General features: G+C 53.5%; 2 protein-coding genes across 6 annotated transcripts in view; one reads left to right on the top strand and one right to left on the bottom strand.

Moving 5' to 3' along the window:
* Window positions 1-27502, bottom strand: part of SNAP47 (synaptosome associated protein 47) — a 42759-nt gene that overhangs the window by 6607 nt on the left and 8650 nt on the right. For 2 of the 5 annotated variants that reach the window (XM_037739794.1, XM_037739796.1), the window contains exons 2-5: window positions 26769-26882; window positions 26103-26638; window positions 15897-16390; window positions 8707-8828 (exon numbers count right to left, since the gene is read on the bottom strand). In XM_037739794.1, coding sequence (XP_037595722.1) covers window positions 8707-8828; window positions 15897-16390; window positions 26103-26638; window positions 26769-26882 — 1266 coding nt within the window. Of the gene's footprint in view, window positions 1-5323; window positions 5368-8706; window positions 8829-15896; window positions 16391-26102; window positions 26639-26768; window positions 26883-27502 lie in introns of all 5 variants that reach the window. The other 3 variants (XM_037739799.1, XM_037739798.1, XM_037739797.1) reach the window with 2 other exon arrangements.
* Window positions 877-2321, top strand: LOC108306906 (histone H3.3A-like). Its single transcript, XM_017532065.2, has one exon. It carries the CDS (start codon window positions 1694-1696, stop codon window positions 2102-2104), a length of 411 nt encoding a protein of 136 aa, XP_017387554.1. The 5' UTR covers window positions 877-1693; the 3' UTR covers window positions 2105-2321.

Raw genomic sequence — 27502 nt, 5'->3', positions numbered from 1 at the left:
CGCCCCCGCGGCGGTGGGTCGAGGCAGTGAGCAGGGCGGCCAGCCTCGCTACTCAGAGGGGACTTTGAGTCGGCCGGGCCAGCTGTGCTCACTCCAGGCGTGCACAGGAAACGCAGCACAGAGCAGGGAGCCGGGCCTGGCCTGTCCTGCCCAAGAGCACTCCCTGCTCCCAGACTACGGACAGAGATTCCCATGAAGAGAGCCGAGTGCTTGACGAGCGATGAGCCCTCACCAAACGAAGCATTCAGTGCTGCGGACTGGGTACCATAAAGGTGCATCTCACACGTGGAAGAACCTGAGTGGTACCGTCAAAACAGTAAACGAACTGAAAATGCATTAAAACGTGGCTCTTCCAAGGGGACAGCCACTGCCCCACAAAACCCACTTCCCAGCCTGAACCAACACAGACAGGGCTGTGGCCAGTAAGTCTGCTCGCAACCTGCCAGGCACCCACACACTGCCCTGTACGTTGCGACCCCAAGCCCCTTGCCTCTCACCTGTACCTCGAGGCGGGACGCCACTGCCCACAGAGGGCACAGGAACTGGGTCCAACACTCAGGGCTGTGACACACAGCTCAGAAGCAGCCACGGTGCTGACCCTGCCATCCAGGGACACTCTGCAGCCACCCTCTCCCAGAGGTGACGCCTGGCCCGGTGAACCTGACCCTGCATGGCTCTTTCATCCTTCAACAGCTGCACAAACCACTTCCCAGCCTGAACCAAGACTGCGTAATACCTGCTGACCACATTTAAAGGCTAGCAAACATGTCAAAACAAACAGAACAGCTAAGCAGAGGATCCACACAGAAAGAGGCAGCCTGCACAGTGCTATAAACCCACGGCCGGGAGACCTGTGCAGAGTGCTCCCCTCACAACCACAGGAGCCGGTTCTCCTCTGCACCAGCTGCCTCCATGGGACACAGGCCGGGGGGCGGCCCTCAACAAGCATAGAGACACGGACCTACAGCAGGTGCCTCCTCCGACCACAGCAGACAGAAGGTGGCAACACGGCAAACTGAAGCGTTCACAAATCAAACGACCAACAGGTGAAGGAAGGGAAATAAGTAAATTCTCAGAGATGATGAAAACAAAAGCACAATACACTAAAATCGTCATGGCTGCCTAATGGCGTGGATGCATCCCAAGGAACCGTGGCTCGGGGTCTCGTCGTGGGGCAACGCTAGAGCAAGGCACACACACTGAGGGGGCAGGGCCTGCGGTGTCTGGCTGCAGGCCCGCACAGCACGCCGTGGCACCGAGGTGCACAGGCAGCTGGAGCACCACGGCAGGCACCTGCACATCTCAACGTGGGGAAGGTGCGGTGAACATGCACCATAAGGACGGGAAACATCACACGGCGTAGGGCAAGTCCCATGAGCGGTCTGGCAGGCCTGGACGCTGCCTGGGTGCATAGCAAGTGAGGGTGAAGGCCCAGGCCTGACTGAACATTGTTGTGAACTTCATCAATACCGCGCACTGAGGCTCCACTGCATTTACGTTACAAAATCTTTCTTTAGTAATAGCTGAGCCTCAGCTTCCTGTAACTTTTGCACATTACAAACTTTACAATTGTTTTTAACATTGTTCTGTAATAAAACTTAGCTTGGCCGTTGCTCTCCAATGCCAGCGCCGCCTCTTGCTCGCCGAGCTCCAGCCGAAGGAGAAGGGGGGTAAGTAAGGAGGTCTCTATATCATGGCTCATACAAAGCAGACTGCCCGAAAATCTACCGGTGGTAAAGCACCCAGGAAGCAACGGGCTACAAAAGCCGCTCGCAAGAGTGCGCCCTCTACTGGAGGGGTGAAGAAGCCTCATCATTACAGGCCTGGTACTGTGGCACTCCGTGAGATTAGACGTTATCAGAAGCCCACTGAACTCCTGATTCGCAAACTTCCCTTCCAGCGTCTGGTGCGAGAAATTGCTCAGGGCTTTAAAACAGATCTGCGCTTCCAGAGCGCGGCTATCGTTGCTTTGCAGGAGGCAAGTGAGGCCTATCTGGTTGGCCTTTTTGAAGACACCAACCTTTGTGCTATCCACGCCAAATGTGTAACAATTACGCCAAAAGACATCCAGCTAGCACGCTGCATACGTGGAGAGCGTGCTTAAGAATCCACTATGATGGGAAACACTTCATTCTCAAAAAAAAAAAAAAAATCTCTTCTTCCTGTTACTGGTAGTTCTGAATGTTAGATAATTTTTTTTCCATGGGGTCAAAAGGTACCTAAGTATATGATTGCGAGTGGAAAAATAGGGGACAGAAATCAGGTATTGGCAGTTTTTCCATTTGCATTTGTGTGTGAATTTTTAATATAAATGCGGAGACACAAAGCATTAATGCAGGTTAAATGTTTCAGTGAACAAATTTCAGCGGTTCAACTTTATAATAATTATAAATAAACCTGTTAAATTTTTTTGGACAATGCCAGCATTTGGATTTTTTTAAAACAAGTAAATTTCTTATTGACGGCAACTAAATGGTGTTTGTAGCATTTTTATCATACAGTAGATTCCATCCATTCACTATACTTTTCTAACTGAGTTGTCCTACATGCAAGTACATGTTTTAATGTTGCCTGTCTTCTGTGCTGTGTCTGTAAGTTTGCTATTAAAATACATTAAACTATTTAAAAAAAAAAACTTAGCTTAAAACACAAATATTATACAGCTGTGCCGGAATAATTTTTCTTCATATCTTCATCCTATATCCTGTTTTCTCTTTTTAACTTATTTTACTTTTAAAACCTTTTTTTGGCCAGGGACAGTGGCTCATGCCTGTAATCTCAGCACTCTGGGAAGCTGAGGAGAGAAGGTCACTTGAGCCCAGGAGTTCAAGACCAGACTGAGCAACACAGAGAGACTCCATGTCTTAAAAAAAATTAGCTGGATGTGGTGATGCACACCTATAGTCCTAACTAGTTGGGAGGCTGAGGTGGGAGGATCACTTGAGCCCGGCAGGCAGAGGTTGCAGTGAACCCAGCTCATGCCACTGCACTCCAGCCTAGGAGACAAGAGTGATATCCTGTCTCAAAATAAAAAATACAAAAAACCTTACTACAAAGCTACAGTAATCAAAACAGTGACGTTAGACCACAGAATGGAATTAAGTAAGAAATCAGAAATAGAATCTATCTATGGCTGATGGGATTTTCAACAAGGGTGTCAAGACCATTCAGTGGGGAAAGAATGGCTGGTTTACCAAATGGTATTGGGAAAACCGGATCTGCACACACAGAATAAAGCTGGGTCCTCACCTCACTCCACACAGACACTAACTCGGAATGGGCTCACACCTAAAGAGGAAACCAAAACCACAGAACGCAGGGGTAAAGCTTTATGACCTGCGGGTCTTGGAGCATTTCCCTTGATAATATGGGGGAACCACTGTGTACCCCAAAGACTTGAGAGCAGGGCCTCAAACAGATGCTCACATGTGAACGCTTAAGCAGCATTCTCCACACGGCTCAAAGGAGGAAACAGCCACGCGTCCGCCCGCAGTGGAGATGGTCAGCCAGCGCACTGAAAACCACATGCCGACGAAATGAGCAGGCACAAAAGGACAAGTGCTGCATGGCTCCCCTGCCATAAGGAACCCAGTGTGGCAGGCTGGCAGAGACAGACGCAGAGTGGTGGCAGGGTCTGGGGCAGAAACATGGTTCGAGTCTCACAGAAACAGTTTCTGTGTGGGATGGAGGGGGGGGTGAATTTCATTAACCACTGAATCATATATTAAAAATGGTTAAAATGGCAAAATTTGTGTTTTATATATTTCACCATAATTTTTAAAAATGGAATGAAGAGAAACTCCCCTCTGCCTTCCACAGCCAAGGCCTCTGTGACACCCAGCACTTGCCCGGCACACAGCCTTCATTACCGCAACAACTAGGAGGACAGCAAAGGCTCAGGGTGGGGCGAGTCCTCCAAGCTTCAAGACCCACTCAGCACTCCGTCTCTGCTCAACCACTCAGCCGGCGCAGCCTGGGAGTGGCCTTGGGAGGGTTCAGCAGGCACTGGCCTTCACCCCTCAGTTCAGGTCCCGCACTCTCTCCCGCCAGGTCCCTTGCAATGGCAGTTTCCCAGGTACCCCCTGGGTAACTGAGAGCAGCTGGTGTGAGCACTGAGCATCAGGACCCCTAGGGCGGTGCCTGGCACGGCCTCCTGTCCCCATCACTCTGAAGCCACGGGCCCTGCTCAGCCCAGCATCCTGGGTCCTCCACAGTCATGCCCAGTGCAATGGGGGCTTGGAGGTGTGGGTACAGGAGAGGCTCACCAGCAACAGCAGAGGGTGCAGGGGGTAGGGGTGGGCAAAGCGCACAGAGGCGGGTGAGCAGGTGCTCACCAGCATGAGCCCATTACCAAAGAGCACGCAGGCTAGAAGGGAAGGCGTGGTGTTTCCCTGTGATGCTGCCTCCACACAGCCGCCGCAGGTCTGAGTTATGGGGCGCCCTCGAGCCTTGTGCATGCAGGGCTCCCATGCCTGGTCCAGGAGCCCCTGGGATGTGGCCTCCTACTGTGTGGATGTCGGGGGCTATAGGGAACCCTGTCCCCACTCCTAGGCTCTTCTGGATCAGCGTTTAGAAAGTGCATGTGACGTGGTGTCAGGATCATGAGTGACAGGAACTCGCAGTGAAGGCACAGATCCCCAAACATTCAGCTTAGTTCAGTGCCCATCTGACTGATGTCAAGGCCATAGATAAAAACAGCATCACAAAACCTCGTAGCTCCCTAGAATTGACCTCCTGTCTGCGTTGTGATGAATACGTGACATGAATAGCCTGGAAAAGTAGGAAGGCATAAGATGCTGAGTGGAGGAGTAGTCTGGCCTCCCCGTCCCTCCTCACTGACAGGCAAGGCCCACTCCTGCCTGGCTGGTCTCAGAGGGTGGGTGCCTCGTCCAGTGTCCTCCCAGAGCCCAGGCCCACCATCCCCTCTGCCTATAACTCGCTCTCCGACTCCCAGGGCTGGGGTGGCCCTTTCTCCACACTCCCACGGGGGCCAGGCAGGAGAGCAATGCTTGTGTCAGGTATGCTCAGGACAGATCACGGTGTCCACACAGTGTCCCCCCTGGGGACTGTGGGGGCCAACGTCACATGGGGCTGTCAGCCCCCGACATGGTCAGTGAGCTCAAAGAAGACAGGGTGGTCACACACTGATCAAGACCCTTAGTCCAGGCAGGGAGACACTCTTGTGAATATGATTCTCTTATGTTCATTAGGTCTGCAGGAAACCACTGACATCCTCCCGCCCCAGGACTAGGAGAGGACACAGGTGGCTTGAGGGACGTTTACATTAGAGACATCAGGGACAGAGAAGTGAGGGAAGGCAGACCAGAAAGTGGGTCCCTGAGGATGATACAATGTGTTCTCCACTTCCTAAAAAAGAAAAACACAAAAGGAAAGAAAGGGACGTTACCTTCTGAAGATGGTTTCATAGAAAGCAGGGAGCCCCAGAATGACTGTGGAATGTTTCAGCAAATCACCAGAGCAGGTCCACGTGGGACTGATGCCAGAGGCGGGCAGAGGGTTTCTGCCAAAGATGCGAGGACAGAAACACCTGGGTCCCCCCATGCCCAGAAGCCGCCAGCCCACATCCCCATGTGAGCCCCACGAGAGGCAGCCCGGCCGCACTCTCAGACTCGCCCGTCGCGGCCCCAGGCTCTGCTTCCTGGGAACCCTCTGACTTGCACAGGACGAGTCTTGTGGCTTTCCTGTTACCATGTGTGTTTGCATTTGCTGTTTATGGAAATGTCAGAGGCAGTGGCAGACCGGCCGCCCCATGCCACGAGGCAAGAGGCTGAGGCATCACCCAAGCACCCACTGGGACCTGCACCCACAGGGACCAGCCATGGCATGTCCGTTCCCGGCAGGAGCCACGGCAGGAGTACAGCAGACTTCTTTCCCATCGGCCACCAGTGAGGCTCCCACCCACTCTTCCACCAGACCCAGTGTCTGCCTACACTGAGTGTCCACCTGGTTCCTCCCAGGAGACAGAGGGACATGGACACAGCAGCCCCAAAGCAGAACAAGATAGATGACGCCACATGAGCTGGAGTGTCCCAGGGAACTGCCAGATGCCACCTCCACTTCTACCATGTCCAGGCCCCACATCCATGGCGTGGCCCCCAGCGGATTCCACAGCCGCAAAGAGGAGCAGACAACAGAAGCAAGCCGAGGGCTCTGCAAACTCACCTTCCTCCGCCCTCCACAGCCACGTGAGCAGCAGCCAGGACCCCGCAGAGCAGAAAGCGGGGCTCGCCGCACCATCCCCACCTGGGCCCTGCCTGGCCTTTGTGGTCACAGCCGCGCTCTCCTGAGCACCCCCTGTTGCAACCCACACCACCACTGGGACACATTTCAGCGTGATGGCTTTAATAGCATCTGCAACAAAAACCACAGCTGAATGCAGGGATGAAGGGGGTTTCGAGCATTTTTGTTTTCCCCAGAAATGTAACTCACTCTGGCTTCTGCATGAGCTTCAACTGTGCACTAGAAATTCTCTAAATAGGAAACACATGTATTGCCTCAAAAAGACGGTCCCCTGTTGTAACCAGGCCCCTTTTGCAAAGAAGGCAGCCCGCATCTGCCCAACATGCTGCCCTTACCCCTCAGGCCCGCCAGGCCTTCCTGGGCCCTCCCCAGCCATCCCTCAGGTCACTGCTTCCTCCCGCTCCGCCGCTGGCCTTGATGCCAGAGTCCTGAGTGTGGAGGCTGCTCCTTCCGGCGCTGAGTCACTGGGCTTGCTGGGTCTCTAATGATGACTCCCACGCAGTCCTGGGGAGCCCCGCTCACCCGAAGCTCACACAGTCACCTGAGCACCTCCCCATCGCTCCCGGGTTTGAGGTGAAGAACATGCCACACATGGCAGGAGAGCCTGACGTGTGGACACTGGAGGGCCTCTCCAACTACATGGCCACCATCACAGTCAACAGATAAGCTTCCGACTTTTCATCCTAAAACTTTGTTCCTACTTCAGTCTAAACACAACGGTGGAACACAGCAAGCATCTCGGCCATGGACACCTTTGTGGGGTGTGGGAGTGGGGTGTGCTCACATTCTGCCAGTCCCAGCTATGTACCCTGAGGCGCTCTCAGGAGGATGGCTGCGGAAGAACCAGGTAAGCCTGTCTTTATAGTATTGGGATTTCTCAAAAACCCTGAGCAAACGAGACCTGGGATAAGAACGTTCTGGAGGCAATGAGTGTACCTGAAGGTGACTAGGAACCTGCACAGTGAGCTGGCTACACCTACCAGGCAGCACTGTGTGTGCCATTACCAGACATGACTAAGTGAGGCTGGGAGGAAAAAGTGACAAGCTGTGTCCACTTGAATTACCCCAGAGCAAAAATGAACACCTTTTTCCCCAAACAAGCTGGCCTCAGGAGTTTATGCGTACACAGACACATAAAGTAAGAACTGGTTTTCAAAAACAGGCGTAAGAGACAGAGTGTCTTTATCCACCTCCTGGTGGCCACGGGCAGAGCCACCCACAGAACCCTCCCTCCAAAAACAGGGCCAGGCCTGACAGAGCCCCAGACCCACCTGCCGACTCAGAGGCTCAGGGACGGGGAGCCCACGCCCTGCATGGACACAGAACTGCAAGATCCAAAGTGCACAGTCTCAGCCCAACAGACAGCTTCGCTTTTTCAAGGAATCAACTGCAAGGGAAGACAAGACGGAAGCTGCACCTGGAGACGAGCTGCGTGACGCCACACCCTGAGGGACACACCCTTCAGCAAGGGCTCGGCAGGGTGGAGCACTGCCTGGGGACTGGATGGTGCTGAGGGACAACTTCCTGTTTCCTAAGGTGACAGTGGCAGTATGGCTCTCTCTGAATGGCCCTCATCCTTTAATAATACATATGGAGATATTTACAAATAGAGTGATATGATGACTGGGTACAGCTTCAAAAATTACTTGAGAAGGCAGGAGAAAAGCCAGCATATTGGCCAGCAATTCCTGGACAACACAGGGGTGTTTACACTGAACATTAAAATTCCAGCCTCCTAGGCACAAAGTGCTCAGCTTCCTTAAGAACTAGTACTCAGCACATGAGAGCTGAGTGAGCCCTCACCCTACTGTGCATGTACGCATGCAGTGCACACACAGAGTACGCAACACACAGCAGGCATGTGCCAGCATGCACGCACAGTATACAGAGCACACGTGCATACACATGCGCAGCACACACAGACACAGAGAACACATGCACGTACAGGCACAGTACACGCATGCTCCACATACAACACAGACACACATGCCCATGCACTGCACACAAGGTACACAGCACATCTACACGCACAGCACACACGTGCGCACACATGTACTAATACAAGTACGTGCATAGCATGGGTACACATAGAATACACAGTATACATAAATGCACGTGTGTACAGTACATGCACATGATGCACACCAAGCACATGTACATGCGCAGTAAACATAAACACCTGTGTGCACACATGTGCACACGTACAATGGGTGCAGGTGGTAGCCAGGGCAGCTATATGTACTCCTTCCAGGAGGCATGTGGATCTGGGATGGACACTGCCTTTCCTCCCTCTCTGCAGCTGCTGAGTGGAGGCCAGCACCTCCTCCTGGGTGTGAGGCCAACACGGATGACCCACAGCTTGTTTGTGGTCAGGAGGGCGAGGCGAGCAGCCTGTGGGAAGACCGGGACACAGCACTGGCTGGCGTGGCACTGGGGACACCTTACCTGGGTTAGTTCCTGGGTATCTGCCTCGGACAGGGCTGGCGGGCTCATCTGCAGCAGGGCCGTGCCCTCCCGGTCTCCTGCGGGTGGCTCACGGTGCAGGGCGCGGCCCATCAGCCCAGATGCTGCAAGGAGAGCAGATGGTCAGCACTGACATCTCTCAGAGGTGCGACAGCCCTCATGCGCTCTGGACGGCAGATCATGGTCTTTGAGGCGGTGTTCCTCCCGCCACCACACGCAGGACTGCTCCCTCTCCCGGCCTCTGCAAGCCTTGCCTTGCCACCCGGCCCTGAAGGATCAGGGTCTGCAACACTGCAAACATGCGGGGGCTGCTCTCTACCTCTCAGAGTAAAAGGCCTACACCCCACGTGGTTTTTTTTTGGTTTTTTTTTTGAGAAAGACTGAAGATCTGGAGTATAAAACACAAGAATCATTGAGCCCTGGTGAAACGCACGTCAGACGCATGACTGGGGAACTGCAGTGACATCTGAGCTGCTCTCCAGAAGGCTGCGGTTCCCGAGAGCACAGGAAGTGGCCCGCGGCCCGGGGCCAAGCACAGCCACCGTCTGCGCCACCGAGGTGGGAGGTGAGTCAGAGCTGCCCGTGGTCAGGCTCAGAGAGGACCTGGGTGTTTCCGCCCTGCGGTAAGCCTCGGGGCGCTCCAGGCCACCTGCCAGGGGCAGTCTCACCCCACGGAAGGTGGCCCAGTGTGCCTCCCGCAGAGGCCACCTGCCCTTTATTTACCGAGCAACCTCAACGGCAGCCTTGACACCCCAGGGCCCAGATAAGAGCGCAATTAAAGCCTCTTGTTTGCCCTTCTGCAGGACACACAGCTCCCCCACATCTGGTGCAGCCATCACTTAAGAGGATGCCAGGAAGCAGGCAGGGAGTGCAGCTGCAGTGCCAGCTCCCAATGGGGCAGGCGGGCGGCCTCAGCGTCCTCCCCAGGGTCCTACCTCGGCCAGCAGAGCCCATGCTCCCCACTCCTGATGAATGCAGCAGCCTGGGGCAGTGTCTGAGCACACCCTCAAAAAAGGAGAGGAAAGGGGGGACATCTGGAGGCGCACTCCCGCTGGGACCGAGGGCACACCCCCTCTAGCCTATCACCTCCTAAATGATCCTTATAAGCTCACCTTCCAATCCCACCCTCCACAGGGGAGATGCCACCTCCAACACGCCACCCCTGCAAGCCTATCACCCCCCAAACAATCCTTACAAGCTCATCTCCCCTGATAATGCTCAGCTGGGCAGAGAAGGACCAGCCTTGCCCAGGGCCACAGGGGACTCAGCACAGGGATGGCCCTGAAGAGGGAACAGCTCCAGGCCCAAAGGATGGGTGCAGGTGCAGTGGGGGAGTCGGTGAGACTCAGTGGGAAGTGAGGGGCTCTCTTCACAGATGGCACCTGTGGGACAGATGGCCCAGAAGGCTGTTTTCATAACCCACTCTTCAGAAACAGAATCTGGTTGCAACCAAGCACAATGATTTCACAACCTGGGTTTGCAACACCCATATTGTACGTGGGTGCTCTCTGAGGAGCTGCGGCCCACTGCTGCACATCTGTGAATTTGTGCATTCCCCAACGGAGCCCGCAGGCCCTCACGTGAAGCTGCTCTGAGGAGCCCCTCTCTGAAATGCTGAGCCATAGTGCACAGGCCAAAGGATGCGTGCCCCTGGTGACCTGAGATCACGAGGTGGCCCCCGTCCACCTCGCAGCAGCAGCACAGCCTTGGCCATGGGAATGGAGGAGCACCAGCTGCCCAGCCTGCACTCTTTGCCAGTGCCCCTTTCTCTGAGAGCCCCCACGCTCCGCCCCGCCCCGCCCCAGGCTCTCCTGGTCTGGTCTATAGTTGGCTGCATGATGGACTACACACCTGCTCCGTGCTGTGCCCTCTGACCTGCTGGATGTCGGGCCAGGCTGTGTGCTTTCCTCAGCATCTTCTCGAGCTGCAATTCCCTGGCTACAACATGGGCTTTAAAATGTATATTTATTTATCTTGTAGAGACAGCATGTCACCCAGGCTGATCATAAACTTCTGGCTCAAGTGATCCTCTGGCCTCAGCCTCCCGAGTAGCTGAGAGCACAGGCATGCCACACAAGACCCGCTCTATATTTTATAGAGACAGGGGTCTTGCTATGTTACCCTGGCTGGTCTTGACCTCCTGCACCCAAGTGATCCTCTCACACTGGCCTCCCAAAGTGCTGGGCTGCAGGCATGAGCCACTATGCCCAGCCCACACAGGCTCTTAAGGGCAGAGCCCCTGGGCCTCCCCACCTAGGAAATGGCTTTCACTTCAGCACCTGAAGCAGCATGACAGGGAGAGACACTCAGGCCGTTCTGGAATTTGAACAAATAGAATTTTGCTTGAACACTCAGAAAGCTGGACAGAGTGCTTAAGCCTCAAGCCATGGATGTTTCTGCTGGGTGCGGTGGCTGGGGTCCTGGTGAGGCTGCATCCCACCGTCTCCAGAGCCACAGCCTTCGTGGAGCTGCTGAGTCATACTTTTTGACATTTCTTCCAGGAAAGCTTAATTTGGTTCTGTAAGGATGGTTTCTGTCTCGGGGTCATGAGTGACTGTAATTAAACAAAAGCCTTGCAGGTGGTTCACAGCAAGTGGGGTAGGGTGACTCGACTGTCATGAGTTGGAGGCGTCTGTGGTACCCAGGCAAGGCCTTGTTGGTCCGGGGGTGCAGGCCGACAGCCAGGAAGAGCCCAGGGGACACTGCAGGCTGCAGAATGCTCGGCTCAGCTGGGAAGAGCGCGCCCTGAGGCCAGAGGGCCCTGTGTAGGACACACCTATCTATCTTCACTGCAGTGCCGAGGAGAGGCTGCCTGCACCCGCCGGGGATCGGGTACCTGGGCCAGCCTGCCTGTCTCCAGCACACCCCTTCCCTCAGCTCTGGCTTCCCAACACTCACCCATCACCCAGGAAAGGCCTCCACTGGGCCTCACAGGCCCGTGAAACTGGGGCATAGGTAAGGACGGCACAGGAGCTAAACGGAGGAGACAGCAGCTTGCGTGCTCCATCTCCCACCCAACCAACCCGTGTGCACAGGTGGGGGCGTCCTGACAGGCTCCAGGCCAGCTGGTGCAGTGCCCCCTGGCTCCCCAGTCAGCCCACCCTGGGCCTGCGGTGCCATAGCAGGCTCCTGCGTGCTTCAGCTCCAGTGGGAACTCCCCTACCTCAAAAGATGCCTGGCACTAACGACCTGCAGAGACAACCTCAGCCACCCGGTGCTCGCGTCCTGGACTAACTACCCGCTCCACGCGCCTGCCTCCTGCCCTGCCCTGCTGCTGGTGCTGCCATGTGGACAGACACACAGCCAAGGGAAGCAAGGGGACAGGCACGGCTGTCAGGGAGCTGGAAGCCCAGGCAGTCCTTAGCCCCAAGACAGGCAGTGAGCGACAAAGAAAAACTCAGTGAACAGACAGCCTTCAAATACGCTGTGCACAGCAGAGTGGAGGCTCATGCCTGAAATGCCAGCACTCTGGGAGGCTGAGGCTAGAGGACCACTTGATCCCAGGAGTTCCAGACCAGCCTAGGCAACACAGCAAGATCCCATATCTGGGGGAAAAAAATTAGCCAGGCATGGTGGTACATGCCTATAGTCTCAGCTACTCGAGAGGCCGAGGCAGGAGGATGTCTTGGGCCCAAGAGGTTGAAGTTATAGTGAGCTATGATCACGCCACTGCATTCCAGCCTGAGTGACAGAGCAAGGCTCCGTCTCTGAAAGAAAAAAATAAATAAAAAGAAAAAGAAAATGCTGTGCATGTCCCTTGGTAGGATGTGTGGGAAGGAAACCTCACCCTGTGGCCCTCCTCCCAAACCACAGCCCAGGCTGACTGCGAGAAAATCTGAGGCGGAGGCCGCCGTGCAAGCCCTGGCCCAGCCTCTTGACGGCTGTCAGAGCCCGCAGGGCCCAGGGACATATGAGGATGATGATCGTGAAATACTGGGTGCTCCTCCAGCACGAGGCGGGATCGGGCAAGGACGAGCGTCTGGAATAAAATAAAACGTATGCTGGTCACACAGCCCTGCAGAGGTCTCTGGAAAGGCTCCCGGCCCCGGTGTCCCTCCCTGACAGGCGACGGTCCAGCGTCGCGAGGCTGCCACCCTGTGGCCACACGCACACCAGCGCCTGCCCCAGAGGCAGGGATTTCTGAGACATCCGTCATGGTTTCCACCTCCAGGCAGCCTGCAGTTTCCAGCAGAGAGCAGTAAACATAGGGAAGCTGGCGGAGTCCCCGTGCCTACACATGGACAACAGCAGCAGGCAGCAAGCAGAGGCAAGGCTTGACAGCTGTGGGTGCCCCACACACTACTGAGCTCCCAGCAAACGGGGTGCTGCCTTCTTGTTAACACGGCACCAGGCAGGGCACCGCAGGCTCAGAGCCCTGCACGGAGCCTCTCCACAAACACCCTCGGAGGCGCAGCTGCCCAGTACCTACCTGGACAGGCCAGGCTGCCCATGGGGGCGAAAGTGAGCAAGAGTCCCTCACAGGAGGCACAGTCCATCCCACACACGCAGCAGTCCCCTGGGGCTCCCTGTGTGCTGCGTGTGCCACGTGGCAAGATGGCTGCCCAGGTACTCAAAATAGCAAGGGCTGGGTGCAGCCCTACAAGTGAACACATGGTGCTCACCGTGGCTACAGCCCACACTTGGGTGACCTAAATTAAGGGGGCCCTCCTAGGCAAGCAGGGAGGGTGATGCTATCAGTCCTGAATCCTGAATGCACACTGAGGCTCCCAGAAAAGGCCATGATTCCCCTCTGACCTCAAACAGCACAGGTTGCAGGAGCCCACTTACAAACACCAGGCTGTGGAACACAGGAGTGCTGGCAACCACGGTGCAGCCGGCATGGTGACGTGGCACAGCCACTGAACACACCCAGCGCTTCTCTACTGGGACCCTGGAGAGCAGTCCTGAACACAACAGAATGTTACAGACTTCCTGCCTGAAGCCACAGATACCTGGGCCCCCACTTCAGTCCCCAGCAGGACAGTCCCCACCTCCACAGCATGTCACACACCTCCTCCCTGAGCCATGTGCAGTAGGGCAGCTGTGCCGTTCACCCTGCATGTGGGTGGAGACCCTCTTCCTATGCTTCCGTAGCCTGCCTCCCACTGGGACACTCGGGTCTGGGCCTGCACTTTAGTGACAGCAGCTCACAGTGACCTTTGATCCTTTCATCTTGATCAATGGATTTCGTTATGTTTCACACCGTGTACTGTTCTCCATAGGAGTCAATGCCTCTCTTTGTAACCCCTGACTTTCAGGCATATACAGGAAGGTGGTGGGTTCTCTGTGATTCAACCACGTGTTGCGTAACTAAGGTGTGCACCTTTTGTTTTTAAGGTGTGTATTCAGCCCTGGAGCTCATGGGACTCAATCTATTATTATGTGTATTTCTTTCTGACACTGGAAGCCATCTAGAATAGCAAGCAAAATATTTTCATGTTAGGGAAACAGGTTGCAGGAACTAAAATCTTTGTCTTAAGAGAAAAATTAGAGAAACCAAAAGAGCAGCAAATCCCTCTTACAACAGACATCTGGCAATCAAAATCCATAAGAGCACAGCTTTACATGCTGTACATACAGACATGCATTACAGTGCGGATGTGCACGTCACATACATGACAATACACATGCACTGGTACACGTGTGCATCACATGTATACATGCATGCGTATTAGCTGTAATGCTAATATTAGAAAATGGAGTCTTTTATGACCTTGGGATTTCTTAATCAGGGCTCCAAGACAAACTGCAGGGGAAAATCAGTGGATTTTGCCATGGCAAGATAAAAGATTTCGGTAAGGAAGGAAGAGAATCCAGAGGAAGTGGCTGCAGCCTCTAAAGCCTGACCACCTAGGATAGCAGGAAAGTCTTGCACATCCATGAGGGAAGAAGGCACACAAGAAAAGAAGAAAACAGAACAGGCTATCCACAGAGCAAAACCTGCAGGGCCAAAACAAATACAAGGCATCAGGGGCCCCACCTCCCAACCAGGGAAAGGGTGAAGGTGAGGATTAACACCACGGTGCCACCAGCCTCCCATCAGAAGGGCAGGACAACGGCGGCTGAGCCTCAGTCCTGTGCTAGGGAGGAGGTGGGCCGAACGTGGCGGACATGCCAAGACCCAGGGTGTCTGCCCCTCAGCGCTGCCCCAGGGACAGGCCAGCTGAGCACTCACAATCCACAGTGGAGTCTGTGAGAAGGCACCGTGGCCATGCCACACACACCTGAGAACACCACAAACACATGGAAGCACGCTGCACTGTTCTCACACACAGATCCCTAATAGCATGTCTGGGCGCCAGGCTGGGAAAACCTAGATTAAATGCCCAGGGAAACAGGAGTGGGCAAAGTAGGGGTGACGGGAACAGCCCCACCAGGGGAGGTGGAGATGGTGCCAGTCACAATCCTGAGGTGCTGGTTCCCACATCGGAATGAGAGGAGGTGAGAGAGACAACAGCAGGAGCTTCCTTTTGCTCCAACGCACCCATTCTGAAAGCCCTTTCTGTGTTGTAGCAGGTTCTGCATCGCCGTAACTGAGCACCTGAGACTCGGTAATTTACAAAGAACAGCGCTTTAGTCAGCTGACAGTTCTGTGGGCTGGGAAGTCCAAGAGCGTGCCCTGGCTTCTGGTGAGGGCTCTCCTGCTGTGGCAGAGACACTCAAGTGGGAAGCATACACAGGCAAAGAGAACCAGAAGGACATTCTGCCTCCCAACAATCCACTCTTGGGAACTAATGCATTTCCAGAACTCATCCAGGCTTTCCAGAGGGAGCACTCACTCACTGCCACGAGAATAGCACCAAGCCACGTAGAGGGCAGAGCCCTCGTGACCCATCACCTCGCAGCCCTGCCACACTGGGGACCAAATTTCCACAGAAGCTTTGGTGAGGACAAACTGTATCCACAGCATGGCACCGGCCTGCTTTGGAATCCACATACCTATCAAGTGTATAGGTTAATAACGCTCAGTGATTTCAGATTCACAGATGTCAAGCACAAGGAAAATGGTCTGGAATTGTTTTTAAGTATAAGCAAACGAGCTGTCTCTAGTGAGCTGGAGGCCAGCAGCTGCTCTAGGTGACGCATCTGTCAGGCATTTCCCACAGGCGTGCTGAGTCTGGCTGTAATTTTAGAAGTCTGTGCACGCGCTCACTGCCTTGTCGGTCACTAACCTGCATGCCAGACAGAGCGGCTCTTCTCTGCAGGGGAAGAGGTTCTCGTGCTTCTGAGCACCAAGGCGTCTTCTAACAGCTCCATCTTCTTGCTGAACTGCACTTCTAAAATGGGGATAGCCTCTGGCATCTTGGCAGATATCAAACGATAGGCCACGTCTGGCTTTCCAATAAACCGCTGGCGGATGCTGATTTCGTAAGGTGAGTGGACCTTGATGTCGTCCACATCTTCTCTTTCAAATCTGTGCATAAGCAAAGAACTGGAATCATGGATTTCCAACCCAGACACCAGGACAGTGAGCCTCCCTGGCTTCAAGTGAGACTCTGTTCTGTGGGAAATAATGGCAGGAATTTGGATCAGCACCTCTTCTTTCCCAAAGGGTTCACAACTTGGTTTCACGGAGACGCCTTCCCTGGGCTTTGTTTCTGATGGTGTCTTCCAAAGCTTGGAGCTAAAGGGCCACCAAGCAGGAGATTCCAGTTCTGTCAACAATCTGAAAAAGCAAACAAAACATGGAAAACCAGGTCAGTTCATTTTTAAGGAGTAATACATTTTTTTTTGAAAACTGTTTTAACCTTCGTAAAGCAGGTTACCATTTTATACTACCTTTTCACAATCACTCCATGAAGCAGGAGGCACAGGGACTGCTGTCTCCAGTGTGAGAAGAGAATGCTGGGGACCAGGGCAGTGAGAACATTCATCCACAGATGCCAAGCCAACCAGCAGAAAGACAGCAAAAATGCACACCTTCTGCCTAGAATATCACTCTGCCCACACCATGCTACCTTGATCAGGTCTTGATTCAAAATAAAACCTGTACTTACTATCTAGGGGACTATCTAACAGACCTTTCTGCAGTGATGGAATGTTCTATGTCTGCGCCATCCATATTGTAGGAGGCATACGTGACAACTGCAGCCCGGCCTAGCAAGCCCCTTCCCCGCCTCGGCCAGACCCAGAGTTACAGTGCTTCCCACCGCCCACACTCTCAACACCCGCTCTCATCCACGTGCTCCAGATTCCTGCCGGTGCTGACTGGAAGGCCGCGTACCTCCTCCCCAGGGGTACTCTCTGCACCCTGTCTTCCAGGCTCTGCTGGGACTGGAGTCTAGTTGAGCATCTACAGGTGAGAACAGGAGCTGAGGAGAACCCAGCTCGTCTTGCAGGATGAATCTCCCTAGACTGGGAGGAAAGGCTGCCTCTACTGGCCAGGGAGGTTCTGCCGCCTTCAGGGACTCAACGTCCCCAGCTTCTGCAGGCTGCAGCCACGCGTCTGTATTGGGTTCTCGGGGTCCTGTTCCTTCTCGGTCACGCCCTCAGTGTCACAGCAGATGTCACGCACAGTTAGAATTCAGCCACCTGCAGCAGGAGACTCCAGATTCTGTTTTCAGAAAGCTCTGTCCTGCAGCTACAGGAGCTATGGGGTTCCTTTGGAGCAGATCTGGAAACATCCAGGCTGTTCCTGCAGCACCCTGAGCTCATTCGTTTCTTTCCCCATGCTGTCCGGTGGGGCAACTGTGTTAGTCATGGTTCTCCAGAGAACAGAACTGGGGGGCATGTCGGGGAGAGGAAGGGAAGGGCTTATTGAAGGAATGGCTCCTGTGGTTGTGACGCTGTGCCTAACCTAACTGCCGTGGGCCAGCCTATTAGAATTATTAGCAAGATTACATGGGGAAAATCACATCTACTTTCACCAACTTCCAGCTGAAATTGGCATTTCCCTCCATCGTGAATGTAGACAGCTTCAGCATTAGTCAAACCTCGACTCTCACCAACAGAAATCTCATCACGTTAGTTACTGCACATCTCAACATTATCACATCAAGCCCTGCTTTAACACAACTGCAGTTCCTGGACCTGCCATCGGCTTCATTATCCCATACATCAGTAGGAAGACCTCACATGACCTCAGCAAGGGTTTACAGTACATATCCCACATATATTACAGGCCATTCTTAGCCAAGATAATGCATAATTATCCAAGTTAAAACAAAAGGTACACAGTCAGTTTGCTGCCTGGCGTTTGGGACTTCGACAAAGGCAGACAAGTGAGCACTCTCTGGCTTCCCTGCCCTGACTTCTAAGTGACTGTAAGATTTTTAGTGCTGTAGACAGATGTGGTGCCCTGTGTGGCTGCACCCTAGATGGATTGTTTCTAAGAGCAACACGTGTGCGTTTTCTTTTACAGTGATGACTTTATGTGTTCTATCACAGTGATGACTCCTGGCCCTATAGTGAAGGTCTGGTGGTGAACACGGACACTTCTGGTTCCAAAAGCATGGTGTAGACACAGGCTGGCTACACTCCTCCCACCAAAAACCAGAAACAAAGGCACAGCACCAGCAATACCCCAGAACTAAAATGTGAGAATGTGCTGGCCCCTGGGGCCAAAGAGAAAGGAACGATTCCGAGCAGAGACGATGGGAATTGAACTTCCACATCCGAGACACCCCTCACCCAGAGAAAGCTCCCCAGCTCACTGTCTTGAACCTGGAAAAAGTGAGAATAGGTGAACAACTGTTTCCCTGCCTTCTTGGGCTCCCTGGCAGGTCTGCTCCTGCCTTAATCCATGGGAAGCACTGCCAAGGGAGAAACATCCTGAACACGGCCAAAAACAGCAGGGCACAGCAGGAATGGCATGCTCAGCCCAGGGTGCTGTGCACGGTAACTCGGCCTAAGGAGACACCTAGAGCAGCTGTTGGGCAGCACCACGCCATGGGAGGGGCAATCCCCAGGACCCCGGGCATGAGTCCCTCACCAGCCTCTCCACATGGTTGGGACATCCCCTCCAGGACCTGCCCCATTTCAGACGGGCAGCACCCTGACTGTTTGCTGGAAATACACATGGGAAAGAAACCCAGGCAGAGCCACCACCATCAGAGCCCTGCTGAGGATGGTCAGAGGCTTATGAGCAGGCCGGACGGGCAGGAGCCGGGGCCAGGGCCAGAAATATTCTGTGTATCAAAGTGACATCTGGTCATACACGGGATTTTTCTTAAAGGTGACTAGTTTGCAAATTAAATCTTAAAGGAAACTGATATTGAAAAAAAAAGAAGAAAAATCATACTCATACCTAGGAATCTCAAAACTGAAAGGGGACTGAAGGTCCTCTAGGCCGGTGTCCATTTAGTACCAACGTTGAGTCACGTGACACATTCCAGAAGAGATCAGAGTACACTGCTCATGTGATAAATTCCTAGGCTTTCCACAACTGTATGTAGTCAGAAATGTTGCTTTTATTAAGCCAAATTTTCTTTCCTATCACTTTACAACTGCTGATAATAAAGCAAAACTCTGAAATATTTTAAGAGATTTATTCTGAGCCAAATGTGAGGACCACAACCAGTGACAGCCTCAGGAGGTCCTGAGAACGTGTGCCCAAGGTAGTTGGCTTACAGCTTGGGTCTCTACGTTTTAACGGGATGGAAGACATCACTCAATACATTGGTTCAGTCTGGAACCACGGGACAACTCGAAACGGGAGCTTACAGGTCACAGGCAGATTCAAAGATTTTCTGATTGGCAATTAGATACAAGATGGTTTTCTCCTGGAGTTGGGCCACTCAGTGGCCCAGGTTCTCCTCCAATCGCCCCAGCCAAACTCCATGTTGCTCTGCCCGGCTGTTGGCCTGCAGGCGTGCCAGTGCCTGTCGGTGCGTTCCTGTCACCCTTGATTAAGAGTTATTATCTAAAAACCTGGAATCCCAGGTCTCAAAAAAAGAAAGCAAGCTAACCAGGCATGGTAGTACATGTCTGTGGTCTAGCTACATGGAAGACTGAGGTGAGAAATCACTTGAGCCAGGAGTTGGAGGCCGGAGAGAGCTGTGGCCGTGCCACTGCACTCCAGCCCAAGTGACAGGGTGAGACCCTGTCTCAAAAAGTAAAGTAAAAACCTGGAATCAACAGAAAGGAGTGTCTGGGCTAGAGACAAAGGGAGGCCAAGGCTGTTACAGAGATTAGGTCTCACAGGAGGCACTTAGAGATGACAGATGGCAAGTGTTTCCTATTTGGACCTTCAGGAGGAGGGTATAATGAGGCATGTCTGACCCCTTCCTTCTCTCCATGGTCTGAACTAGTTTTTCAGGATTACTTTGGAATCCCCTTGGTCAAGAGGGGATCCATTTGGTCAGCTGGGGTGCTTAGGATTTTTACTTCTGGTTTATACAACTAAAGCATCTAGTTTAGCTTTGCAGAGAAAATGGTCTCATGTGACCGCTGTCAGTTACTTTAGGCAGTCTTGATCAGCTTTCCTCTCGAGGCAAAACACTTTTGATTCCCTCTGCAGGTCCTGGTTTTAGACCTCTCACTTTCCTGTCACCCCCTCATTTCCTCAGTCTTCTGTTCGAAGGCCTACAGTGCTCCTGTGCCTCCTGAAGGAGGGCAGGCCACCAGCTCTCATCACAGTGCTGTTCCGTGAGGTGACCTGCCAAGCACACAATGGCATGGGTGCACACACTTTAAACATCTCCATCTCCAGCCACTGTGGAAAACAGCATGGAGGCTCCTCAAAAATTAACCAGGAACCATTTCCGAAGTGCTGGGAAGGGAAGGGTGTGGTCCCTTTAAGTGATAGGGAAGGGGCGGGGGCAGGGGGAGAAATGCTAGGGAGAGGAGGGCATGGTCCCTGGCTAGGGCTCCACCTCCGTGGAAGGAGGAAGGTGAGGACAGGTATTTTTGTTTTCCTGCCCAAATGCATTTCCCAAGACCACCGTGGCCTGCCACACCCCATCCTGTGCTTGTAAACACCCTGAGACCCTAGCAGGCATACACAGGTGGCTAGACGTTGAGAGGAGCCCACCAGCAAGGGGACACACAGGCAGCTGCATGCCAAGAGGAACGCACAGACAGGCACCAGCACGCCTGGAAGCCACCAACCGGCAGAATGGCGTGGAGTTTGGCTGGGGCAGTTGGAGGAGAGCCCAGGCCACTGAGTGGCCCGACTCCAGGGGGAAACCCTTCGCACTCCCCCATCTGCTGAGAGCTATTTCCACTCAATAAAACCTGCACTCATTCTCCAAGCCCACGTGCGATCTGATTCTTCCGGTACACAAGGCAAGAATCCCAGGATACAGCCCTCTGTCCTTGCAACAGGGTAGAGATCTAATTGAGCTGGTTAACACAAGCCACCTACAGATGGCTACGCTAAAAGAGCACATGGTAGCACATGGCCACTGGGGCTTCAGGAGCTGTAAACATCCAGCCCTAGACGCTGCGGTGGGATTGGAGCCCCAAAGCCTGCCCGTCTGCATGCTCCCCTAAAGGTCTGAGCAGCAGGTCACTGAAGAAGCCAGCCACTCCCCTGTTGAATGCCCCGTGATGGGGACAAGGCAACCTTTCCTGTCTCAGAACCACCATGACTCCACAATCCTGTTTGTGGGTTACACCTGTTCCATGGTGGGCAGGCCTACATAAACCTGCCCCTGACATGAGGAAGCTGAGAGGCTACAGAAACAGGCTGACAGACCCCACTTCTCAAAAGGAAGCATCTAAGAGTGACTTATGGATAGAAGGCAGGTCTGTGTCTCAGACAGCGATGAGATGAGGCAGTGGATCCCATGCCACAGTCCTGCACCACCGGGGACATATGCGTAGGACAGACCCCGCAGGAAAAGAATGCCCCATGAACCTAAGAACAGGATGTGTGGTAAGTGACAAGTGAGGTGGACATCTGAGAGCACTCCCAGAACTAGAGTTCATCGGATGTTAACAAGGCCGGTTAGCATCCACGATGGAGTTGCTCCAGCCTCCACAATCCCAAAGGAAATAAATCAGTGTCTCAAAGCGACTCCTGCACTCCCACGTTCACTGCAGTGTGCTTCACTATGGCCAAGGCATGGAAACCACGTAAGTGTCCATCCACAGGCCAAAGGATAGAGAAAGTGGAACAGTACTGACTCCAAGTAAGACAAAAGCTTGTTTACTTAAATATAACTATTGCTTCACTTGAAGATTAGATTATTAGATTAGATTATCGATCATTTTTAATGAATAATTGTACATCATTAACCTGTAGGTTATTAAAAATGCCTTGGGAAAACAGGACCTTCAACAGAAATATAAGGAAATACACCAACCAACAACTCTGGGAACCAACAACTCACTCTGGGACTCCACAGCTCTGGGAACGGGCTGACCAGCCTGGTAAGAATAGACTGATGGTGCCTGCAGAAGGCCACAAAGCACTGACCAAGAAAGCAGGATTAACTGCCACCTGAGACTCTGCAAGTTTCACAAGGATGCTTTGATCATTTCCCCTCATTTCTGTTAAAAAGCCCTGATCTGGGGTCACAACTCGGGGAGGTGGTCTTTGGAAGTGAGTCCACCACCCCGAGGTCACTGCCTTCCTTAACAAAGCTAACTTTCCTTTCACAAAGCTCATCTCCTGAGTTTTGGCTTTCAAGCAATGAGTGGCCGAGACCTGGGTTCGGGTACAAAAATACAGTGTCTATACGCCATGAAATTTTATTCAGCCATAAAAAAAAAGGAAATCCTGCCATTTCACCAAGATGGACAGACCTGGAGCACATTATGCTAAGTGGAAGGCGTCAGACACAGAGAGACAAACCGTGCATGACACATGTGGGACCTAAAGGTGCCAAACTCGCAGAAGCAGAGAGAAGGCCAGGTGCGGGGCGGGTGGGGAAGCGGGGAGAGGGTGGCCAAGGCCACCAGCCTCGGTTACAGGATGAACGAGCTCTGGGCAGTAATGACATGGTGGGTGCAGCTCTCCATACTAATAGTACACTTGAAATCTGCCAAGAACACACATCTTAGGTGTTCTCAAGGAGAAAAAGAAAAACAAACAAAATGACATGTATGTGAGGTGAGAGACATGCTCACGGACATGACTGCTGGGTGCAAACACTGCATCACCAAGCCGCATGCCTCAAACACACACAGTTTTTGTCAGCAGTACCTCAGTAAAGCTGGAAAAAATAATTAAACCTAAAAACAAAGTTTTTATGGAATTGGCCCCATTCCTTTACATTGTTTTTCTGACCTGCTTTTCAAAATCCTGAGTCAGATTTGTCTTTTTCTTGTGTCTGTTATGTTTCTTGCAGGTCCTGGAGGCTGGGAGCCCTGCCTGTGGGCCTGGGGAAGGCACCAAAGCTGCCCACACTTGGAGGGAACGGTGTGGGCAAAGGCCAGGTGGTCTTGGACACTGAGACCTGCAGTCCCGCCAGGCTGACAACTTCAGTCCTCCTGCCTGGCGGGAAAGAGCTCTGAGCACCATCACTAGGAAGGAACCGGCACAAATGCAGGCAGGCACAGGGCATCACTTTGCTCTTTGCATGCAAGGATAGGGGCGCAGAGGACCGGCGGTGGGGCCTGCGGTGGCCAGGACAGGTGGTGGAATGAGCAGCGGGCCAGCGTGGTGGTAGGCTGCTCCTGGGAGGCAGTTGCTGAGCAGGAGAAAGATGTGGCAGCGCGGGACCAGGCAGGTGAACACAGGAGGGCCTGTCCCACGAGAGTGGGCAACACAGCGTGGGCTCTTCCTCACCGCACCATCAGGGCCACAGTGGTCAGGGAGCACTGAAGGGGCCCAGGTGCTGGGTCAGATGCTGGCACCCTGGGTAGAACTCTGTTTCTCTGGCTCAGCCTGTCTTTGGGTCACCTACTCCATTTCTAGAAGAAGGGACAGGCCCATCACTGGGTGCCCGGCTCATTTCCCAGCAAAAGTCGACAGCAAACGCAGGGGCTCTGGGTCCATGCAATGGCTAATCATGTGCCTTGGTAGCCTCCTCCCATCTCCCTATGCCATCTCCACACACACAATACCGGTGCCAATGCCAGGCGGCAAGGCAGAAGCTCAGGTGGGCACAGACGAAGATGCTCCTTCTCCACAGTGTTTGTTTTGTCTGTGAGTGGGGGCAGGATGATACTGCTGGAAGCAGGGAAAGCCACAATGTAACCCTCCCCTCCAGGACCATATCGCCCTCACCCAGGGCTGGGGCCCAGTGCTCTGTGCTGTCCCCACACCTCCCCCTGCAGACACCCTCAGGGTCCAGCCCAGGGACACCTCTCGGCAGGAAGCCAGGGCAGGGGAAGCCAGGGCAGAGGCATCATGGGGAGGGCTCCAGAACCCCACAGGCTGGAGGGCAGAAGGCTAGTCCCAGCTCACCAGGGCATGTGCCTCCCGGAGGCCAGGATGGTCACATTAGTATCCATGCATCAGGGCCATGAGGCCCAGTCATCAAGCACTACTCTGCACGTGTCTATGATGCTGTGTGTCCATGAGATTAAATCGAAATCGGCAGACTCCCAAAAAAGTAGCTGTGCCCATAATGCGGGCCCCATGCAACCTACTGAAGGCCTTAACAGAACACGGACTGACCCGAGCAACAGAGCCACAGCCTTGGGGCTGTGTCATCTCCCAGCTCCATCCTTGTGCCAGCCAATCTCTTTGACTGAAAGGATCTCCTCTTAGTCAAGGAGAAAATGCGACCTCAGTCCAATGAACACCCATGCAACACCAATGCACCAATACGACTCCAGCTTAGGGCTGAGGGACAGTGGCCGGTACCCAGGGAGGTTCCAGGGACACAGAGGTTCTGCCTGCCCGCTGCAGCTGTAGGTGCTGGGAGGAAGTTCTCACTGTCCTCTGAATAATCACAAAATGTGAAACAACACGCTTCAAAATGATTTTTCAAGAAATCACTGAAAGCATGTAAAAACCTGAGCTATGTGTACTGAAACACACACACAGACAACACATACAAACACACATGGACACATATACACACAAACAGAATCACACAGACAACACACAGACACACACAGACACAGATTCTCTCTCTCTCTCTCTCCCTCTCTCTCTCTCTCTATCTCAAGGACGTGCCCTTAAAAAGGGGGCAGAGAGCAACAGATATGGACTCAACACACACTTCCCCAAAGACAAACACAGTGGCAGCCTGACACTGAAAAGCTGGCAGACTTGGCAAACCCAGGAAGGTGAATGGTGTGCCAGCAGCAGGCGCTGACAGACCATGCGATTAGGACACCAGAGCCCTAGGGGGTGATGAGAAGGTGGTACCAGCACCCTCCCAGCAGGAGCAGGAAGAACCAGGAACACGCAGGTACTAGTCCACGTGGCACTGCACTGGAGACCCTCGGCTCCCAGATGGACCCACCCAAGTGGGCAACCCGCACCCTGGTCCTGGAAGAGGGACTGGAGGGAACCTGAGGGCGGAGTCAGCGAACCTTCTACCTGAGCTAGAACGCAGCCCCTCAAGACTCACACTCCAGACAGGGGACCCTAGGATGAGGAACCGAGGGTCCCAGTAAAGAGCCCAGGGCTGATACCTCAGCCCCACACACACCATCTCAGGAAAAATGACTACAACAGCAACAATTAAAAAAAACAGGCAATAAACAAACCCCTTGAAAAATCAGAAACCATAAGCAAAACAAGGCTATTAATAATATCCAAACAGAAGATGCTCAGGCCATGACGCAAGACCCAAAGGTTTTTCCAGGAAACCAGAGGAACCCATGAGTTCTAAGAAATTGCAAGTACAAATGATAAATGATAGGAAGATAAAGACCAGAAACATACACCAGAATAGCAACACAAGAAGAAAGCCAAACAAGAAACGAATACCCAGACAGAAAACAGCAGGGCTCAGAAAGCAGAAAAGGGGACTTGAAATAAGAAAACAACTTTTAAACAAACTGAAGAAATTGTCTGGAAATATACTAGGATTTTCATACCAAGAAATGGAAGAACACAGCTCATGAACAAATGGCAGGCACTCACAGGAGGCACCTCACTCAGAGGCCATTACCAAAGCAGCCCTCAGTCCCCTCTCTGTCTCCTCAGAGGCCAGGGCCTGTCCGCATCACCACAGAGGAGCCAGCAGCAGAACAGTGCACAAGAAGATCCCAGCACGGTCTCTGCTTGCTGGGTGTGGACTCCACGGTGCAGTGGACAGCAGGGGCGCCCGGCACGAAGCAAGCCAGCACTCACTTGGACCTCACTGTGTGTTTCCAGCAGAGGACACAGTGCATTCACAGCCTCGCTCTCCGAGTGCAGGATCTTACTGTGTGTACCCACTGAGCGTGTGCAGCAGTGCAGAGCTGTGCTCTCAGGATGCTGGGTGTGCACAGATACTGTGCCGTGGCCCGGCGGTGCCTGGCACGGTGAGCCTCTGCACAAGTGCGCCTTACTCTGTGTGTGCCCTGCAAAGTGTGCACAGCAAGCCCACCTGTCTGCCACCTCCAGGTCTGATTCCATCTTGTCCAGGCCTCTCATGACGCCATCCAGCTGCTGGCCCTGGTGGTGCAGGACCCTTGCTGTGTCCTCCAGGCGTTTCTGGGATCCGGCCATGAGTCCTGTCAGCTCCTTGCCCCGGGTCCTGGGGGCAGATGCGTCTGCCGCAGGCTGAGACAGCAGCAGCTCCCTCCAGAAATGCTCGATGATGCTGAAGACCACGTTTCGACTTGGCCGCAGGGAGCTGAACCAGTGCTTGGCGTGGCCCTTCTCCAGGACAGTGATGGAGCTGAAGATAAAATGCGAAGCCTCCTTCTTGATCTCGACTATGCTGGAGAGGGGGAAGCTGACCAGAGTCTCGCCAGTGCTGTCAGTCACGAACCTGAGCGACAGCGATGTTAAGGACAGCTGGCCAGTCACCCATCGTCTCTCTGGCTCCAGGTAGTAGGTACACGGCCAGGTGTGGATACAGACATCCCTGCTCATCTGTTCCTGGGTCTGCCGGAGCTGAGGTCCAGGCCTCTTCTGCCTCTGAAGGAGAAGAGACAGTGACGCTGTGCCGTCATCCATAGACTGGAGACACAGGCAACCCCACAAGGATGCCGCCTCCCCTGCGGCTCTGGGCTCACACAGGTTGCAGCAGACGGCTGACTCTACCCACCTGTGGCTGCAGGATGAAGCTCATGTGCCCTCTTAGCTGGTGAAGGAGGAGCAGCTGGAGCAAGAGGGCTGGTTTGCAACCAGGACCCTGAGCCCCAGACTCATGCCCACCCCCCAAGCAGAGGGTTCACACCGTCATCCCTCTCACCACTCTGTGCCCCTGCACCCAGCAAAGCCACCCTGCTTGGATCAGTGTCCACTGCCAGATGAGACCCGAGGAGGGCATCGCTGGAGACGTTGGCGGGGTCCTGGGCCTCGGACCTCCGTCCCAGGCCTTATTCTCAGACCGTTCCAAGGAGTGCTGTCTTTTGGCCATGATGTTCCATCTAGATGCACACTCCCCTTTGGAAACTGCCATTCATCAACTTCACTGCACAGAGAAACATTCCCGCAGACAAGCGTTTCCCCTTCTCATCACCCCAGCTAATCTCACAGCACTCGACAGAGCTGACTGGTAACACGTATGGGTATTAGCTGACAGTGTGTACACAGTTTTACACAGATGCAGGTCCTACCGTGTTTTCACAACTACATTTATCAGTGCAGTCTGGAAAGTCATGGATGACAGATTTGAGTGAACCCTCATGAAACACGCTGCCCAACCCTCTTGCCATAAAGATAAGGTAAGGTTAAGAAAACACGGCCGGGCGCGGTGGCTCAAGCCTGTAATCCCAGCACTTTGGGAGGCCGAGGCGGGTGGATCACGAGGTCAAGAGATCGAGACCATCCTGGTCA

The sequence above is a fragment of the Cebus imitator genome, unplaced genomic scaffold, assembly GCF_001604975.1.
Source record: "Cebus imitator isolate Cc_AM_T3 unplaced genomic scaffold, Cebus_imitator-1.0 Scaffold75, whole genome shotgun sequence".
In the NCBI taxonomy this organism is placed as follows: Eukaryota; Metazoa; Chordata; class Mammalia; order Primates; family Cebidae; genus Cebus; species Cebus imitator.
Note: the sequence above shows the minus strand (reverse complement) of the source record. Positions and strands in the feature narration are given on the sequence as shown.